General features: G+C 43.3%; 1 protein-coding gene across 1 annotated transcript; it reads left to right on the top strand.

The window, feature by feature from the left end:
• Window positions 1-265: 265 nt before the first annotated feature.
• On the top strand, window positions 266-18,115 carry CMTM2 (CKLF like MARVEL transmembrane domain containing 2). The gene is made up of 4 exons (XM_082711992.1): window positions 266-644; window positions 787-945; window positions 16,928-17,029; window positions 17,493-18,115. Exons 1-4 carry the CDS (start codon window positions 408-410, stop codon window positions 17,730-17,732), a joined length of 738 nt encoding a protein of 245 aa, XP_082568118.1. The 5' UTR covers window positions 266-407; the 3' UTR covers window positions 17,733-18,115.
• Window positions 18,116-21,208: the final 3,093 nt, after the last annotated feature.

Here is a 21,208-nt window from a genome sequence, read left to right as displayed (position 1 = left end):
CCTTTTTTTGCGCGGTGCCTGACGAGGCTGCCCCAGGGGGCGGTGGCCAGGGCCTTGACCCCGCCGGGCTTCCCACCCACGCAACCCGCCTGCGGCTGGGGATGGGGGGAGAAGGGGCGGGGGCTCCCTCATGGAGGTGGGTGACCCTGGAGGCAGTCGACCGGCACCCACTGGGGTCCTCGCGGTGCGACTGGGCAGCGGTGGCACCGCGGAGCCAGGTGATGCGGCGCAGGGAGACGCGGCGCGTGGGGGAGCACCAGGCGTTGGCGTTCGCCAGTCCTGGCCGTTGGCTGAGCGGGACCTCTGAGCAGGTCGGTGGGCACCAGGCTCGCTCAGAGGCCAGGCCTGTCGGGGCACAGCAGGAGGGATCGGGCAGGCGGTGAGAAGTTAAGAACTCCCACGCAAAGATGGCTGACAAAGGCAAAAAGGGCAAAGCAGCAGCCCCTGTGCCCGAAGACGCGCCCCCTCCAGGGGACCCCAAACCCGAAGACAAAGATCAGAAGCTCAAGAAAAAGGAAAAGTCGGTGCAGCCCCAGGATGAGGTGGGCACGAGGAAGGGCTGTCGCCGCTACAAGTGGGAATTCAAGGACAGCAATAAAGAGTTCTGGGTTATGGGGCACGCTGAGGTCAAGCTCCTGAGCTTGGTAAGTTGGTCTGGTACCCCTGGGGTGGGGAGGGAGGCGATGATGGGAAGAGAGAGAAGGAGCAGGCTGCAGAGGGCCTCCGGCAGGGCTGTAGAGCCGGTGAGAACCCTCTGCCGGAGCTCAGGTGCGTGTCTCCCAGCAGGGCTGCCTCATAGCTGCAATGGTTATGTTCACCGGCTCCACCGTGCACCCTCTCCTGACACTCATCATCACCATGGAGGTGTCCGTCTTCTGCTTCTTCTTCATTATCTACACCTTCGCCATCAACAGATACATGCCCTTCATCCTGTGGCCCATTTCTGTAAGTGAAAGGAGATGGGGAGAGCCTGAGGCTGGGGAGCATTCGCGTGGGTCTTGGTCCTTGAAAGTAACTGACCAGAGAGACATGTGCTACCTGCCCCGTCTGTGTCCAGGGCACGGGCTCAGCACCTGCCATGGGGCCAGGGTAGGGGCAGCTGAAGTTGGGTAGGAGAGTCAAAGAGCCAGCTTCGGGGTCGTGGGGGTGGGCCTCCATGCCAGCTCACACTTGAGTAGGGAGATCACTCCAGAAGGTACCCCATCCCCAGAATTCAAAGAAGAAAACCAGTCTTCCAATAAATCAGTAAAATAAAATGAGAATTTTAAAGAAATCCCTTCTAAAGCAGTCTTAGAACTCCAGGGACTATCCCTGTAAAGGATGTTAAGCATAGGAGCATCTAGGTGGCTCAGTCAGTTAAGCATCTGACTCTTCATTTTGGGTGAGGTCATGACTTCAGTGTTGTGAGATCAAGCCCCTGTAGTGCTCAGCACTGGGCATGGAGCTTGCTTAAGATTCTCTCTCTCCTTGTCCCTCTGTCCCTCCTCCATTCACATGTTCTCTCTCTCTCTCTCTCTCTCTCTCTCTCAAAAAAAAAAAAAAAAAAAAATGACTTAAGCCCAAAGCAGTCATCCATTGGAACAGGAGCTGGGTAAGTTACCCAACCACTTGTGGCCTCTGTTTCCTTCCTCTATAACATGAGGGCAGAAATAACCTCTCATGGGATTATGCCTGAGAAATAAATGCAAAGTGCTTGATGCTGTGCCTGAGAACTTAGGGACTTGAAACCCTGGCCATCACATGTGTCGCCACAGAGCACACCCACTGAACTCCCATCTCACTGCACATTCATAGCATGCCTCCAGCCCTCTAAACTCATGGTTTTACTTGCCTTACAAATGAACCAGTCTCAGAATGGCCAAAGACCCAACCCCAGGTAACTCAGCTAGTAAGTGGCAGAAAAAGGATCAAAACCCAGCTTTGTCAGTAGATTCTGAGCCCCAAACTGCACTTGGTTCTGCTTCCTGATCAAAAGTGCCTCGGGCCCAGGGATTCATTGGTCTCAGCAGTGTAGGTGAGGACCCCCAATATAAGGAGAAAGGAGAGGAGGACCAAATAAGACTCTTGGGAGAGGGATAAGCAGCGGACAAAGTCAAGGGACAGCCAGAGGGCAAGTTCCCAGCCAAAGCGCTTGAGAAGATAGTTCCAGCAAAATGAAAAATCAATAACCCCTGAAAATCTTTCTCCTGCACCTACCTAAAACCACTACAAAAAATGTAAACACAACTGCTGTAGCTGAATGGCTGAGCCAGTAGGAAATAAATGGAAACACATGAGTGCCAGAAAGGAAAAACAGGGGTGGCAATGACTCCGGGGTCTCAGTTCTAACTCCCCATTTTGCTTGAGACCAAGGCTTTTCCTCCTCTAATTCCTTCTTCCTGGTTCTGGTGATGTCCCTGGGGCTCCTGACAGAAACAAATGCAAAGTCATAATCAGAGCATAAAAAGGTTCCCACAGGACTGGTGGGGATTGGGGGGAAAGGCTTTTCAAAAACAAACTCACAATCCAAAACTACAAAACACCTGAGTTTTAACATTACCATGTCCAAGAATTGAGAATCAGCAAAAACAACAAAATAGAGGATTAGAACTCTGAGAATACGAGATTAATAGAAGAGCTGTCTGGAAATAGTAAGAAATATACTTAAAAGAATTAAAGACATAAACAGAGCCCAAAGAGCAGAATAAGCCATTCCAAGGACAGAATATACTTTTTTTAAAGTATAAAATATAATATCTAGAATTAAAACATATAGTTATTGAAATGAAAATGTCAATAAATGGGTTATAAAACATATCAAACAAAACTGGAGAATTAGCAAACCAAATGATACAGGGAAATTACCCAGAATTTGGCACTGAGAGATAAAGAGAAAAAATATGAGAGAAGTTGAGATAGAGAAAATGGAATGAGAAAGTCCATCATAAGTCTAATAGGAATCTCAGAAGAAGAGACTCAAAAGAATGGAGGAGGAGAAATACTCAACATGAAAATGACTGCGAACTCTCCAGATTTATGACTATTTTTTAAAAAGATTTTATTTATTTATTTGACAGAGAGAGATCACAAGGAAGCAGAGAGGCAGGCAGAGAGAGAAGGGGAAGCAGGCTCCCTGCTGAGCAGAAAGCCCAATGTGGGACTTGATCCCAGAACCCTGGGATCATGACCCGAGCTGAAGGCAGAGGTTTTAAACCACTGAGCCACCCAGGTGCCCCATTTAATGACTCTTTTTAGTCATTAGTCATTTTAGCCATTGGCAGAGTTGGAAACACCAAAACTCTGTCTCTCCACTAAAGCAATGCTGTCAAAAACTGCCAAAATCAGAACTCTGGAATCTAACTTAAAAAAACTTATGGGGTACCTGGGTGGCTCAGTCGAATAAGTATCCAACTCTTAGTTTCAGCTCAGGTCATGATCTCAGGGTTTGAGATCAAGCCCCACGTCAGGCTCCATCCTGGGCATGGAGTTTGCTTGAGTTTCTCTCTCCCTCCCCCACAACCCCTCCACCCCATTCTTTCTCTCTCTCAAATAAATAAATAAACCTTTAAAAGAAACTTACAACACAGGGCATCTGGGTGGCTCAGTTGAGTAAGTGTCTGTCTTTGGCTCGGGCCATGATCCCAGGGTCCTGGGACTGAGCCCTACCTGGGGCTCCCTGCTCAGCAGGGAGTGTGCCTCTCCCTCTCCCTCTGCCTCTCCCCCAGCTTGTGCTCTCTCTCTCTCAAATAAATAAAATAAAAATCTTTAAAAACAACAACAACCAGGGGAATGCTTAATAAAGAAAGAAGCTGTTGAATTTGCTAAGAGTCTTGTGGCATTTTAATTTAACTGTCCCCCAATTTTCACATCCTAGCTTGTCCAGAGCCATGAAGACAACAGCCCACATTCCTGGTCACATTCTTTGAGACCTTGTTCTCAAAAAATTATGGTTGTGTGTTTTTAGTTGTCTGGTGGCTCCTTGAGGAATAGGCCCAGGAACTTGACTTTTTATTTCACCTGCCACAGAGCTTTTTCAGGGCTGAAGCAGCCTCCTGGATAGCATTTGTCAAAAAAGCATTTAAAGGCATATCTACTAACTATAACCACCTGAGGCATGGGAAACAAGATGAGGCAAGCAATAGACCAGAAGTTTGGGAAGGAAGAAGCTAGGGAAGGAGATTCAGTGGGGGAATAAGACCTGTGAAAAGCTACCACATACCTCAGGGACTCCAGAAGGCCACACACATGGCAAGGGCTGGACACACAGTCATAAAAGACCCTAAGCTTTTGCCCCTTGCCTACCTTTAGGCTATGCACAAGCAGCAAGTGAAAACAGAATTCTAAACAGCCTGGACAGGTGCTGAAGGAGTGCCTCAACACAAAGCCAGCTTGCAAAGACTGGTAGAGTATTTGTGTTTGTTTCAAATATTTAAGGAAATCTCTTTCAAATCACTACCTGACAATTAAGTGAGTGAAACAGGGACTTCAGTGGCAGCACTGGAAGAAAACAGTCTTTAAAAAACAACAACAACAACAATAATTTAGGGGCGCCAGGGTGGCTCAGTGGGTTAAAGCCTCTGCCTTTGGTTCAGGTCATGATCCCAGGGTCCTGGGATTAAGCCACGCATTGGGCTCTCTGCTCCATGGGGAGCCTGCTTCCTCCTCTCTCTCTCTCTGCCTGCCTCTCTGCCTACTTGTGATCTCTGTCAAATAAATAAAAAATAAAATCTTTAAAAAAATTTAGAAGAAAGTCATTAAACATACAAATGTCTACACCTCACAACAATCAACAACAACAAATCCTGGGGAGGGGGTAGAAAACGGTTTACAGAGTAACTACATTATAATATTTAAAACACTCAGCATTATAGAGCATGCAAAGAAATAAGAAAGTATGGCCCATTCATGGGGGAAAAATTAATAAGAGACTGTCTCTGAAAAAGGCCAGATATTAGAATTATTGGACAAAGAGTTTAAATCTGTTATCTTAAAAATGCTTAAAGAACTAAAACCAGGAGAACAATTCATGCAGAAGCAGAAAATATCAGTAATGAGAAATTATAAAAGGAGCCAAAAAGAAATTCTGGAGCCAAAAGTAATATAATTGAAATGAAAAACCTGAATAGATCAGTTTAATGTGAACTTGAGCACGCAGAAGAATAAATCCGTAAACTTGAAGATAAGTCAATTGAGATTATCCAGACTGAGGAACAGAAAGAAAAAGAATGAAGAAAATTAAAGAGACCTATGGGGCACTATCAAGTATACTAACATATGCTGAATACCAACAGAAGAGAGAGATAATGGAGAAGGAATATTCAATGAAATGGTCAAAAACTTTCCAAATTTGATAAAAGATACAAATCTATACCTCCAGAAAGGACCAAGTAGGATAAGCTCAAAGCGATCCATACTGAGACACATTATAATCAAACTGTCAAAAGACAAAGTCTTGAAAGTCACCAGACAGAAGCAACTAATTTCCTACAGGGGCATCTTTAATACGATTAACAGCCAATTTTTCATCAGAAACTATGAAGCCCAAGGCAGTGGAATGATGGACTTAGGAAAGAAATGGAACAATACAGGGGCGCCTGGGTGGCTCAGTGGGTTAAGCCGCTGCCTTCGGCTCAGGTCATGATCTCAGGGTCCTGGGATCGAGTCCCGCATCGGGCTCTCTGCTTGGCAGGGAGTCTGCTTCCCTCTCTCTCTCTCTCTCTGCCTGCCTCTCCATCTACTTGTGATTTCTCTCTGTCAAATAAATAAATCAAATCTTAAAAAAATAAATAAATAAATAAATAAATAATAAATAAAAATTTAAAAAATAAAAAAATAAAAAAAGAAATGGAACAATACAAACAAAACCCTGCCAACCAAGAATCCTATCTTTCACATCTGCTATCTGTTATGAGTTGAATTGTGTCCCCCCAAAATATGTTGAAGTCCCAACACCCAGTACTGTGAAAATAACCTTATTTGGAGATAAGGGCCTCTGCAGATCTAGTTAAGACAAGGTCATTAGAGTGGGTTCTAACCTAGTATGACTAGTATCTTTATAAAAAGGAGAGATCTGAACACAGAGACAGATGTGCTCAGAGGGAAGGTGATGTGAGAAGACACAGGAAGAAGACAGGAAGGTGAAACAAACCAAGGAATACTTAAAGTTACCAGAAGCTAGAAGAGAGGCCAGAACACATCATTTCCTAGCATTTCAGAGGGAGCATGACCCTGCCAACACCTTGATTTCAGACTTCAGCCTCCAGATCCATGAGACAATAAATTTATGTTGTGCCTTTTTTTAGTTTTTGTTTGTTTGTTTTGTTTTAATTTTTGTTGTTCTAAGCTGCCTAGTTGGTGGTACTATGTTAGGGCAACTCCAGGAAATGAATACAATACCCTTCAAAATTGAAATTATCCTTCAAAAATTACCATTCAAGGGACACCTTGGGGGCTCAGTCAGCGAAGCATCTGCCTTCGGCTCAGGTCATGATCACAGGGTCCTAGGATCAAGCCCCACATCAGGCTCCCTGCTCAGTGGGGAGTCTGCTGCTTCTCCCTATCCTTCGAACACTCTCCCCTGCTTGTGCTCTCACTTGCACTCTTTGTCCCTCTCAAATGAGTAAATAAAAAATCTTTTTTAAAAAATTACCACTTAAGAGGTACCTGGTGGCTCGGTCAGTTGAACACCCAACTCTTGCTTTCGGCTCAGGCCATGATATCAGGATCCTGAGACTGAGCCCTGCACTGGGCTCCAGGCTCAGTGCAGAGTATGCTTCTGTTTCTCTCTTCCTCTCTCCCTGTCCCTCTGCCCCTACCCCTGCTTGTACATGTGTTCTCCCTCAAATAAATAAATATTTTTTTAAAAAAATTATCATTCAGAAATGAAGGAGAAATTAAGACACTCCTAGATAAAACAAAAGTTGAGGGAGTTTGTTGCTAGTAGATCTGCCCTATAAGAAATGCTTAAGAGAGGGGCACCTGGGTGGCTCAGTGGGTTAAGCCGCTGCCTTCGGCTCGGGTCATGATCTCAGGGTCCTGGGCTTTCTGCTCAGCAGGGAGCCTGATTCCTCCTCTCTCTCTCTCTGCCTGCCTCTCTGTCTACTGTGATCTGTGTCTGTCAAATAAACAAATAAAATCTTAAAAAAAAAAAAGAAATGCTTAAGAGAGTCCTTCAATCTCAAATGAGAGGACACAAGACAGTAATTTGAACACATAAAAGAATGAAGAACACCAGTAAAGATAACTACATAGGTAAATATAAAAGCTAGTATTATTGTATGTTTGGTTTGTAGCCTCTTTTTCTGATAGGCTTTAAAAGATGAATGCATACAAAAATAACTATAAATCTATATTAATAAGACTATATGTAAAGATATAATTTGTAATGACAACAGTAAGTTTTTATATACTATTGAGGCTAAAGTTGGTATCAATTCAAGCTACACTATGTAAATGTAAGATATTAACTGTAACCCCAAGATAACCACTAGGAAATTAACTAAATAATGTGTAGAAAATGAAATGAAATTTCAAGAATGAAATTGGTACATTATAAAAAATTAAGCACAAAAGAAGGTAATAATGGAGGAATTGAGGAACAAAAAGATATTATATATAAAAAACAAACATCAAGGGGCACCTGGTTGGCTCAGTGGGTTAAGACTCTGCCTTCAGCTCAGGTCACAATCTCAGGGTCCTGGGATTGAGCTCTGCATCAGGCTCTCTGCTTGGTGGGGAGCCTGCTTCCTCCTCTCTCTCTGCCTGCCTCTCTGCCTACTTGTGATCTCATTCTCTCTCTCTCTCTCTCTCTGTCAAATAAATAAATAAAATATTTAAACAAACATCAAAATGACAGAAATAAGTCCTTATCAGTAATTACTTTAAGTGAACATGGATTAAACTCTAATTAAGGCAGAGATTATCAGATTGGATTTTTTGAGTGATCCATTTTAAACTGATATAATATGAACATAAGAGACTCACTTTAGTCCAAAGATACAAATAAGTTGAAAGTGAAAACAGGAAAAGATATTTCATGTAAAAAGTGACCAAAAAAGTGCTGAGGTGGCCATACTAATATCAGATTTAATGAAAGACATGAATTCTCAAAGGTGTACCAAGAAAAATAAACAAACGCAAAACCACACCTAGGCATGTCATAGAGGCACTGCTGATCACCAGAAACAAAGGGAAACTTCAAACCAAACCAAAAGAAAAGACAAATTACCTTAAAACAAAAGAAGAAAACCCCCCAAAACCCTCAAAATATTAGACTTAACTTCATATATTTCAACAGCAGTGACACTGGCCAGAAAACACTGGAATAATTTCTTTAAAGGGATGAGGTGGCAAGAGTAAAATAACGATATTTTTAAACAACAAATGAAACAATTTCTTGTCCCTGACCTTCACTAAAAGAACTACTGAAAGATGTGCCTCAGGAAGAAGGAAATTAAACCAAAAAGAGATGTAATGTGAAAAAGGAACACTAAGCAAAGAGCCTAGTGAGCTTGTGGATTGAACTAAATAAACATTAAGACAGAATTGGGGTTAAAAAAAAAAAGTTATTAACAGCTTCAGGAGGTGGGGAGAGAACACTAAAGGTAGAAATGAAGCAGCAGCAACCCAGTAACAGGTTAGGACCACAGCAGTGGTGTATGACAGGAATGAAAAGTCGTTGATTTAGAAGGACATTTGGTAATGATGTTAACACTAACATATTAAAACGTAATTCTGTATTCTGCTAAAGAATATATTAATAAAATTTTTTTTAAAAAGAATAGAATTCCCAGGCATATAACATCAAACCTAATGAGGAGAAAGAGTGAAAAGAGAATAGAGTTAAGTCAATAGAAGGGAAAAGGAGAAAAAGAATGTGGTGTATGTTAAATAGAAAAAGTAAAATGGCAGAAATACCATTTATATGGTGGTATATACCAAATATATCAGAAATGGTAGCAAATATAAGTGGACAATATTCTTTACTTAAAAGAGGACTCTAAGGGGGCGCCTGGGTGGCTCAGTGGGTTAAGCCACTGCCTTCGGCTCGGGTCATGATCTCAGGGTCCTGGGATCAAGTCCCGTGTCGGGCTCTCTGCTCAGCAGGGAGCCTGCTTCCCCCTCTCTCTCTGCCTGCCTCTCTGCCTACTTGTGATCACTCCCTGTCAAATAAATAAAATCTTAAAAAAAAAAAGAGGACTCTAAGAATTGATTTTTTTAATCTAGCTATAAGAGATGGAAAAAATAATAAAAGGAAAATACTAACTAAATGAAAGCTGGCATAGTTTTAATACCAGATTAAGCCAATTTTATACTTTTTAAAAATTTATAAAGATTACCATTTATAGTAATTCTGAACTTGTATGCACCTAACAAGATAGCCCCCAAATATAAAATATATGTATATAAATGAAGTTATTTATAAGGAAGAATTGGCAAACAGCAACTATAGTGGTAGATTTTAACATGCCTCTGTCAGCAATTGATAGCTTGATCCATGGCATATATAGAACATGTGGAACACTATACCCGACAGAAGAGGCTCTAAATTCTTTTTAAGTACACTTGGAAGAATCATAAAAATTATCCTCAGGGGCGCCTGGGTGGCTCAGTGGGTTAAGCCGCTGCCTTTGGCTCAGGTCATGATCTCAGGGTCCTGGGATCGAGTCCTGCGTCAGGCTCCCTGCTGAGCAGAGAGCCTGCTTCCCTCTCTCTCTCTCTGCCTGCCTCTCCATCTACTTGTGATTTCTCTCTGTCAAATAAATACATAAAATCTTTAAAAAAAAATTATCCTCAGGATTCCTAGGTGCCTCAGTTGGTCCAACTCTTGATTTTTGCTCAGGTTGTGATCGCAGGCTCCTACGATCAAGCCTCATGTTGGCTCCGTACTCAGTGGGGAATCTGTAACAGATATTCCCCCTCTCCCCGGCCCCTCATGCTCTCTTTCCCTCTCTCTCTCTCAAATAAGTAAATAAATCTTTTTTTAAAAATTACCCTCAGGGCATCTGGGTGGCTAAGTTGTTGGGTATCTGCCTTCAGCTCAGGTCATGATCTCGGGTTCCTGGGATCGAGCCCTGCATTGGGCTCTCTGCTCAGCGGGGAGTCTGCTTCTCCCTCTTCCTGTGTACCCTCTCTCTCTCTCAAATAAATAAAATCTTTAAAATTTATCCTCAATAAGAGCACAGCGTAAATGTAGGTAAATAGCCAGTAATTGATATCATACAGACCATATTCTCTAATTTCAGTGTAATATAATTAGAAATCAGTCTGTAAAATTTAACTCAATCCCTGACTGCCAGGAAATCTAGTGTGTTCCCCAAACATATGAAGATTGAGTATTTATGTACTATTCACAGATACTATCCGTAGAATGTCCCTAAACTATTCAAATTCAAATCTATATAAGTAGAAAAGAAGACTGAAAATAGTTGTAAGAAGGTACCAAAACGAAATAAAACACTGGAATTAAGAAGAAGGCAATGCCAAAGATAAGAGCTAAAATTAATGAAATAGGATACAAAGATCCACAGTACAGACCAACAAAACAAAATATCTAGTTCTTTGAAAAAGTCATAAAATTGGGGTGGATGGGTGGCTCAGTCATTAAGCATCTGCCTTCAGCTCAGGTCATGATCCCAGGTTCCCAGAAACGGGTACAACAGGATCCCTGCTCCAGGGGGAGTCGAGTTTGCTTCTCCTTCTCCCTCTGCCCCCCCAATTGCTTGTGCTCAAGCTCTCTCCCTCTCAAATAAATAAAATCTTTAAATCAAAAAGATCAGGGTGCCTGGGTGGCTCAGTGGATTAAAGCCTCTGCCTTCAGCTCAGGTCATGATCCCAGGGTCCTGGGATCCAGCTCCACATCAGACTCTCTGCTCAGCCGGGAGCCTGCTTCCCTTCCTCTCTCTCTGCCTGCCTCTCCACCTACTTGTGATCTCTCTCTGTCAAATAAATAAATAAAATCTTTTTTTAAAAAAAAAGGATCAAAAAGAAATTTTTAAAGATTACAGGGAAAATGTGGACTTTTATGCCAATAAATTGGAAAGTTAGATAATTGTTAATTTCCTAGAAAAAATATAACATAAAATTGACTCAAAAAGAAATAGAAAAACAAGTTAAGTTATAAAAAATTCAACCATGTTTTTATTTGGCACTTGTTTCACTTTTTACACTTAAATATTTTGGTGAATTTGGAGTTATTTTGGGAGCCTGGGTGGCTCAGTTGGTTAAGCAACTGCCTTCAACTCAGGTCATGATCTTGGGGTGCTGGGATCAAGCCCCACTTCAGGATCCCTACTCATCAGGGAGTCTGCTTCTGACCCTCCCCCCCCTGCTCATTCTCTCTGTCTCATTCTCTCTCTCTCAAATAAAATCTTTTTTAAAAACTAATTTGGAGTCATTTTGGTATATAGTGTGAATAATGACTTCAGTTTTATATCTTTTTTTTTCCTTTAAGAGAGACAGGGTGTGCACATGAGCAGGGGGTAGGTGTGGTGGTGGGGGGCAAAGGGAGAGAGAGAGAGAATGATAAGCAGGCTCCACACTCAGTGCAGAGCCTGATGTGGGGCTCAATCTCACAAGCCCAAGATCATGACCTGAGCTGAAATCAAGTCAGATTAACCAACTGAGCCACCGAGGTGCCCTTCTAGCTTTATATCCTGAGGATTATCCGGTTGTTCTACCCTATCACTCAATTTATTCATTTATTAAATAGTATATCTTTTCGCCACTGACTTTAAGATTTTATTTATTTTTTTTTAAAGATTTTTATTTGACAGAGAGAGATCACAAGTAGGCAGAGAGGCAGACAGAGAGAGAGAGAGGAGGAAGGAGGCTCCCTGCTGAGCAGAGCCCGATGCGGGACTCGATCCCAGGACCCTGAGATAATGTCCTGAGCCGAAGGCAGCGGCTTAACCCACTGAGCCACCCAGGCGCCCCTAAGATTTTATTTATTTGAGAGAGAGAGAGAGAGCATGTGTGAGAGAATGAGAGAGAACATAAGTGTGGGGAGGGGGTAGTCGGAGACTTCCCAATGAGCAAGGAGCCTGACACAGTTCCCTGGGGGACCCTGGGGTCATGACCTGATCCAGAGATAGATGCTTAACTGACTGAGCCACCCAGGTGACCCTTCCCACTGATTTTAACTGGCATTTTTGTTAAACGTTAAAATCCCAAATGCAGGGTTTATTTCTAGATTTTACATTTGGTTTCATTGATCTGTCCCTTTTTTCTTCTTTTTTAAAGGCTTGATAATATGTTGTATTATCTAGTAGGTTTTTGACCTTAAAAGCAGACCTATAAGGAAAGTAAAGTATATATGCTTGGCTTATCTGAATGTGGGTATACAAATCCTCAATAAAATATAAACAAACTGGGCGCCTGGGTGGCTCAGTGGGTTAAGCCACTGCCTTCAGCTCAGGTCATGATCTCAGGGTCCTGGGATCGAGTCCCGCATCGGGCTCTCTGCTCAGCAGGGAGCCTGTTTCCTCCTCTCTCTCTCTCTGCCTGCATCTCTGCCTACTTGTGATCTCTCTCTGTCAAATAAATAAATAAAATCTTAAAATATATATATATATATATATATATATATATATATATATATATACAAACTGAAAAAAAAATACAAGCAAACTGAATCAAGCGATGTATAAGCAAGCAATACATCATGATCAGGGTATGGGTCAGGAATGCAAAGATGGTTTAGTCTGCAAAATCTTATTAATTTAAAATCTTGTATCTAAAGAAGAAAACCATGTCATCTCACAAGCTTCAGGAAAGCTAGTAATATTAAATACTAATTTTTAGAAAACTCTCAGCAAACTACTTGAAAAGAGAACCTCCTTATCTTAATAATAAATACCTACCCAAACAGACAATAACCAGTGCATTTCATGGTCAAACTTGAGAAGCATTTCCTTAGCCATGCCTACAGTCCCCCATCCTGTACATTACTGTGCTGAAAATCTTAACAAGAAAAACAAAAAGTGTATGAATAGAGAAGGGGTAAAAAAACTAGCATCATTCACAGATAATATGATTCTCTACATAGAAAATCTAAGAGTATCTACAGTGAAATTTTTAGAACTGCTTGAGTGCCGCAGGGCAACCAGAGACAAATACAGTATCGTTTCTGAATATGAGCAATGAACAAGGAGAAAATCTGACTTTTCACAGTAACCATTTAAAACAGCAACAGAAACTAGAAGAATCTTATAATAAACCTGTTCAAAGATATGTAAGACTTTACCCAGAGATCATAACTTATTGATAGAAAAGAAAACTCTACATAGAATGGAAAAATATACCACATTCACAGATCTGAAGAACCACTATCACAAAGATGATACCCTTTTCATTCCACAGTAATCTATAAAGTAAATGAAATTCTAACCTGACAGAGGTTGTTCCTGGAACTTTACAAGGTAATTCTAAAATTCTTACAAGGATGGACTCACCCAACAAGATACCGGAATTACGATAAAGCTTTGGTATTAGCTCAAGGATTAACAAAAAGACTAATGGAATTGTTGCGGACTGAATGAGTATCCCCCCAAATTCCCAGGCTGAAATCCTAACATCTAGAGTGACAAAGCTTGCAGATGGGGCTTCTAGAATAGTACTTAAGATGAAATGAAATCCTAAGAGTGGGACCCTGATCCAATAGGATGAGTGTCCCTATAAGAAAAGACAACAGCGAGTTCTCCTTCCTTCTCCCTCTCCCCCACCCTACTGTGCACACATGGAAAGGCCATGTGGGGACACAGCAAGAAGGCAGCCATCTGCCAACCAGAAAGAGCCCCTCACCAGAAACTGAATATGTTGACACCTCGATTGTGGATTTCCAGCCTCCAGAACTGTGAGAAAATAAATGTCTGTTGTCTAAGCCACCCAATCTGTGGTATCTTGCCAAGGTCGCCTGAGAAAATGAACAAAGGAATAAAAAGAGAACTCAGAGACAGACTTACATACATAAGGCAATTCGGTATATGAAAGAGGTAGCGTTATAAAACCACTGAACAGAATATTTAATAAATGTTCCTGGGAATGTGTGTGTGAGCAAGAGAGAGGGACAAGCTATACATCGCATTAAAATTAAAACCTTACAACAGAAGACATCGTAAACACTTTTAAAACCGATAGAAAAATGAGATTGGGGCGCCTGGGTGGCTCAGTGGGTTAAAGCCTCTGCCTTCGGCTCAGGTCATGATCCCAGGGTCCTGGGATTGAGCCCCACATCGGGCTCTCTGCTCTGTGGGGAGCCTGCTTCCTCCTCTCTCTCTCTCTCTGCCTGCCTCTCTGCCTACTTGTGATCTCTGTCAAATAAATAAATCTTTTAAAAAAGAAAAGAAAAGAAAAAAGAAGAATGAGATCAGGGATATGATGAGACCTTTTATTTCTTCTTCTTGTCTGACTGTTCTACTTCAGTTTCCTACACACTGCTGAACAGGAGTAGTGACAGTGGGCACCCTTGTTTTGTGCCTGATCTTAGAGGAAAAGCTTTCAACCTTTCGACATTGAATATGAGGTTAGCTGTGGGTTTGTCATGTATGGTATTTATTATGTTGAGATATGTTCCTTCTATGCCTGATTTGCAAAGAGTTTCTTTCATGGATAGCTGTTGAATTTTGTCAAATGCTTTTTCGTTGTCTATTAAGATGATGATGTGATTCTTTCTCTCATTCTACTAACATGACCTACCACATGGATCGAGTTGCATAACTTTAAAACCTCCTTACATCCCAAGGACAAATCCTACTTGATCATGGTAGAGGATCCTTTTAATGTGCTGCTGAATTTGGTTTGCTGGTATTTCATTGAGACTTTTTGCATTTCTATCCAACAGGGATTGGTCTGAAATTTTCTTTTCCAGTAGTGTCTTTTTCTGGTTTTGGTATCAGGAAAATGATGGCTTCATAAAATGATTTTTGGGAGTGATTCTCTCCTCTTTGACTTTTTGGAAGAGCTTGAAGACTCGTGTTAATTCCCCTTTAGATGTTTGGTAAAATTCACCAGGAAAGCCATCTGGTCCTAGGCTTTTCTTCACTGGGAGATTTTTGATTACTGGTTCATACCAGGAGGAAATAAGCAAAGAAGACACAGACAAGGGTGTTCACTGCAGCTGAGTTTGTAATAATAATTTCCTAAAGGTAGAAAACAACCTAATGTCTCTAGTTTGGTTTCCTCCTAGAATACATCAGTTAAAATTTGTGAATTCAACATGTATTTCTCAAAATTGATAAATCTCACAAACTTTGTTCAGTTTAAAAAGCCAGCGCTGTGGGGCACCTGGGTGGCTGAAGTCGGTTAAGTGTCTGCCTTTGGCTCAGGTCATGATGAGAGCATCCTGGAATGCCAACCGGAGTTGGGCTCCTTGCTCAACAGGGAGTCTGCTTCTCCCTCCCCCTGCTCTTGCGTCCCCTTTTCTCTCCCTCATAAATAAATAAATAAAATCTCAAACACACACACACACAACCAATGCTGGGGCCCTGGGGGGCGCTCAGCCAACTGAGGAATTGACTCAATTTCAGCTCAGGTCTTGATCTCAGGGTTGTGAGATCAAGTCTCATATCAGGCTCCGTGCTCAGCATGGAGTCCGCTTGAAATTTTCTCCTCCTCCACCACCACCCCACCCCCGCCAACCCTGCACAAGCACTTGCCCTCTCCAAATAAATAAATATATAAAATATTTTTTTTTAAAAAAAGACAATGCTAGAAGATATATTTTATTTAAATTTAAATTTCTGAAACACACAAAACAGCATATACTGCTTGTGAATATATAATATGGAATACATTCCTGGGAAACATATCCATTAGCTCCAGCGCGTGTAGTTGCCTGTGAGCAAGGGGTGTCGAGGGGCTAGAATGGTGACACTGTGGCTCTGAGAAGTTTTACTTCTGGCTTTTTTTTTTTTAAGCAATCTAAGTAAATATTGCAAGATAGTAACATCTGTTTAATCTCAGTAGTTCATGGTTGCTGGAGGTTGGAATGGGGACTGGGAGGTTTGAAATGTATTAAAATTCAAAAACCTGAAAAAGAAAAGAACAGGCCCTCGACAAGTAGCCAGGGAAGGACAATGAACAGAAAACGGCATCACAGGAACCAAGGGGAAGGGAGGGCAGGCCTCGTCCAGGGCTGCCGTGTTGGCTGCTGCCCAGAGGATTAAGAGGGTGCACAAACTCTGGGCCACCATCACCCCACGAGCGGTGGGGAGGGCAAGCTCTGTCGAGATGGCCATGCTTTGGCCAACTCTAAGCTTGGCTATGTCAGGGAGTGGCTGTGCATGGTGCCTGCTGGGAAAGCAGCCTTTTGCCCAGTCTACAAACATCTGAACTTTTTCAGGAAGGTAAGGGAGACAAGTATGGGGCAAGCTTATGGGTGAGGCCAGAAGGGAAGGAGGGCTGATGGTGGAGGAGGCAGTGTGGCCTTGCAAAGGGGAGACTGTCTAGGAAGTAAGATAGGGAGGGGGTGTGGGGGCAGGGGTGGAGAAGGCAGCTCCCAGCTCCCAGCTCCCAGCTGGGGAGGCCAGAATCCAACGGAGTCTCCTGCCAGCGACACAGCCCACCCTGGATCCAGAGAGGGGAGCTGGCCCCCAGAACAGAAAGATGATGAGGGGTTGTATCACAATTAAGTTGAACAGTTGTGCATTTACTTAAATCAATATTGGGGGAGGGGGGGAGAAAGAGCCACTAAATGTGTGATTTCAGAGGAGATGGCAGCAGAGGGGGGTCCATGAAGGCAATTAGGTGCCCTGGGCCTCAACACACAGGGCCCAGCCCTGGGAGCACAGCACGTCCACCAGCTGATGCATACTCATATTCCCACGTAGGTTTTTTTAAAATGAGGCCAAAGTTTGGAAACCATCCCCTCCGGGGGAAGCAATGCCAGGCTGGGTGTTGAAGGGGGTTTGGTTCTAGTTGAGGTTGGCTCTCCTACCTCCCACGCTTTCAGGACCTTCTCAATGACCTGTTCGCCTGCATCTTCCTTGTGGGGGCCATTGTCATCGGGGTGAAAAGCCGGACGAGCATGCCGACGCCCTACTTTATTGCTGTGGTGAGTCTTCCGTGTTGGGCACTTCATTTGCTCAGAAATCACCTCTTCTGGAGAAAGGGTGTTCTCTCCTGACTTAAGGACTTGTTTTCTTTTAAAAAATCTTGGGACCCAGGCAAAGTTTAGAAGTAAAGCTGGTCAGTGTTTCCAGTGAAGAAGATGTAGTCCAGAAACTCAAGGAAGCTAAGGGCTTCCTCCTCCTACTTGCCCTGATCCCTAAGGCAATGGGCCACATCCAGGCTGGGCTTTAAGAGAAGGGAAGAGAGATGCATGGGGGGGGGGGGGGACAGTGTAGGGGGGATAGGGAGGCTGAGATTGAGGGAGGGGCAAAATCGTAGTATCTCTGATCTGGAAGTTGGGGGGGGACCAAGGGATGTCTTAACCAGCACCTGCTGATGAATTAAAACAAGGAAAGACTATGCCAGCTTTGGAACGAAAAGTAAAAGTTCATTCTTTTGTTTTCCAGATCCTCATCGGTGTGGCTGGACTTTTCGCTTTAATTGATATATGTCTTCAAAGAAAACATTTCAAAGGCAAGAAAGTCAAAAGGAATGTGCTGATTCCCCCTCCACCAAGGGAAAAGCCAAAGGGAACAGAAATGCCACCGGAAAAGGCAGGAGAAAAGCCCCCAGAAAAGGCAGGAGAAAAGCCCCCAGAAAAGGCACCAGAAAAGGCCAAGGATAAAGGAAAGGGAGGCAAGAAATGATGGCAAAGAGACCCCCATTGTCAAAGCGATAGCGTGTTTTACCACAAAACATATGTCCACTGTCTATCTTGTCTTCTCTCCAGAATGGTTTTCCTTTCCATCCTAATAATCACCTTTGCTTGGAAAAGAAATTCCTCTTTAAATGGATTTCAAAGCTTAAAGTTGATGTAAACATTTTGTTCATCAAAAGTTTTAGTGCAGAGGTCAAGGCCAGGCCTTGGGCTCTTGGGGTACCTGCAGGGCACATGAGCTTTGGGGGACCACCAGTGTGGGTGACACCGGCTGTCAACAGTGATCAGCCTGAAGGGCCAGAGGAAAACAAGAGACTACAAAAGAAAATGAACATTTTGTTCATATGGCTATTTTTATACCCCCCCCCTTTTTTTAAAAAAGCATCCGGGTAGTTCCTATGAGAAAAATCAGTTGTTGGTGTGCCTTCCTCTTATTTTGTAGTTCAGCATTGGTCCTCCTGTGAGGTGCACTCGGGAGGAGGGTGAAGAGCTGGTCTTGTCCCCTCAGGGCTCAGGGCCTTCAAGAGCCACAGTCAGGCTGGCACACGGGCCAGGCAGGATGGGCACAGGAAGAACTGAGGGGACTCCAAGCAGCCCTCTAGGATCTGCAGTGTCTCCCTCAGTGAGGACCAGGGCATAAGTCCTGAGCCAGGGTCAGCTGGGCCCTGGAACCACAGTTCTCACTCACAGGCCTCAGTCAGGGCCACAGTCTCACTGGACAGACCAGCCATGTGGCACGAGAAGGGTCATCCAGACGACAGGAAAGCAAGGTCCCAAACTGATGCATGAGAAGCTAGAGGAGATGGGGCGGGAGGAATAATGAGGCAGCCCCCCCCCAGCCCAGCCAAGAATGAGATGAGAGGCAGGCTGAGAGGTCCGTGGGAGCCATGGTTGTGACTCGAGTCATGCATGGCCTGTGTGCCATGGGGAGTCCCTGAAGTGGCACAGTCCGCCTCTGCCAGGAAAGAGGCTGGAAGGAAGATGCAGCCTAGCATTCCAGGGGAGTGCGAGGAAGCATGCAGAGCCAGGGGCTTGGATGGCCCCACTCACAGGCCCCCCCACGCCTCCAGTCCCTACTCCCTCTGCAGCACCCCAGCACCCACCCAGACTGGGCAGGAGAGGCACAACCCTGCGGAAAGTGGGAGCAACACGAGGGAGGTCCCTTGTACTGAAAACTCAAAAGTGTACCCTATCCTGCCATGTGACCCAAAATTCCTCTCCTCGGGGTTGAGCCAGGACGAATGGTGTATTAGAATGTTCATCATAGCCAAAAAGCAAAAAAGACGCTAACTGTTCAAAAGGAGACAAACCGTGCTACGTTCGCAAAACGGAATGCTACTCAGCAATGAAAAAAAGAATATCGATACAATATAATGATGAATAATGATAGAAATAAAATAGTCACAATGATGACTCTCACATCATACTGAGTGAAAGAAGGCAGACCCAAAAGAAAGACAGTACCCCCACGATTCCATTTTTATGAAGTTCAAAAACAGGGAAAAGTACAGTGAAAGAAACGGACACACTGGTTGCTTCAAGAGGAGTTGGAGGACTGATTACAAAGGGGCATGAGGGTACGAGAAAGTTCTTTATTTTCATTAGGGGAAGTGGTCGCATGGAGTATACATCTGTCAAAGCATTCAACTATATATTTAACACCTGTGTGTTTCATATGTAAATTTTATCTAAAAATGTAAACTAAATAGGACCGTACTCAGAATTTCATGGAAAACGGTAGACCTTGCTGAACTCCTCGGTGTGGCCACTGTTCTTTTCCCTGGAGGTGGGTATCTGAGCAGAGGTTCCCCACACCCAGACAGAGAAGGCCTGTGGGCAGGGGTGGGGGGTGGAGGGAACAGGGCTGGGGGTGGAACAGACCGATGCAGCCAACCTGTCATGCAGAAAAAGGGACCCTGGGAAAGGGCTGTGGTCACCAGAGACTTCAGGAAGATGCCCCTTTGGAGCAAAGCTACATCAGAATACCTGCTAGGAGTAGCGAATGCATCACCTATAGATCTGGTCAAAATGCAGATTCTGAAAAATCCTACCTAGCATATTCAGAGTAAAGACGGATACTGTGTGCCTAGAACAGAAACTGTGAAGAGGATAATTAACAGCAGGTCTTAGTCGGGGAGGGGAGGGGAAGTTTATTAAAAAGATTTTAAAATTTAACAGAAGGATTGACTAATAGAAGGGACAGTTAGAAATAGGGAAAATAAAGTCCACATTGCTCAGTAAAATAAAGGAACTTGAAAGATAAAATCTTGAAAGTTCTCCGAGCAAGAGAAACAGCACAAAGATATTACTGACATGAGAACAAAACCAAACATCACAGACTACCTGGATATAAGAGGACAAGGCAGGGGCATCTGGGTGACACAGGTGACTGGATATCCTACTCTTGATTTCAGCTCACATTGTGATCTCAGGATGCTGAGATTGAGCCCTGTGTCAGGCTCTGCACTGACTCTCCCTCTGCAGTGCCCCCAAAATGAATACATCTTTTTTTTAAAAAAGCAGGGGCAGGGTTGACAGGGGGGAGTGCCTGGGTGGCATAGTTGGTTAAGCAAACAACTCTTGGTTTCAACTTGGGTCATGTTCTCAAGGTCATGAGATCGAGTCCCACATTGGGCTCCCCGCTGAGCCTGAAGCCTAATTTTATTAAAAATAAAATTAAGGCTAATGTCACAGAGTGGGGCCCACATCCAATAGGATTAGCGTCCTTATAAGATATCAGATAGCTCATTTGCATTCCCTATACAAATGCAGAGGGGGCGCCTGGGTGGCTCAGTGGGTGGGAAACCTTATATCAGATAAATTAGATTTTAAGCCAAAGAGTACAATAAGAGATCAGGAAGGACACTATATCATACTTAAAGGGTCTGTCCAACAGGAAGATCTAACAACTTTAAATATCTAGGCCCCTAACATGAGAGCAGGCAATTATATAAACCAATTAATAACAAAATCAAAGAAACACATCGACAATAATACAATAACATTAGGGGACTTTAACACGCCCCTCACTAAAATGGACAGATCATCCACCAAAAGATCAACAAGGAAATAAAGGCTTTCAATGACACACTGGACCAGATGGCCATCACAGATATATTCAGAACATTCCATCCCAAAGCAACAGAATACACATTCTTCTCTAGTGTACATGGAACATTCTCCAGAATAGATCACATCCTGGGTCACAAATCAGGTCTCAACTGGTACCAAAAGATTGTGATCATTCCCTGCATACTTTCAGACCATGATGCTCTGAAGCTAGAACCCAATCACAAGAGGAAAAGTTGGAAAGAACTAAAATACATGGAGGCTAAAGAGCATCCTACTAAAGAATGAATGGGTCAACCAGGAGATTAAAGAAGAATTGAAAAAAATTCATGGAAAGAAATGAAAATGAAAACACAACTGTTCAAAATCTGTGGGACACAGCAAAGGTAGTCCTGA

Source organism: Mustela nivalis (genome assembly GCF_964662115.1).
Source record: "Mustela nivalis genome assembly, chromosome: 18".
Lineage (NCBI taxonomy): Eukaryota > Metazoa > Chordata > Mammalia > Carnivora > Mustelidae > Mustela > Mustela nivalis.
This window is presented reverse-complemented; position numbering and strand designations above follow the sequence as displayed.

What these genes read in the sequence shown, in the direction of transcription:
- CMTM2 (XM_082711992.1), top strand. Translation starts at nt 408, where the DNA reads ATGGCTGACAAAGGCAAAAAGGGCAAAGCAGCAGCCCCTGTGCCCGAA. An exon ending in TCATCCTGTGGCCCATTTCT is followed by an intron (nt 946 to 16,927) that starts GTAAGTGAAAGG and finishes CCACGCTTTCAG; the next exon opens with GACCTTCTCAATGACCTGTT. An exon ending in CGCCCTACTTTATTGCTGTG is followed by an intron (nt 17,030 to 17,492) that starts GTGAGTCTTCCG and finishes TTTGTTTTCCAG; the next exon opens with ATCCTCATCGGTGTGGCTGG.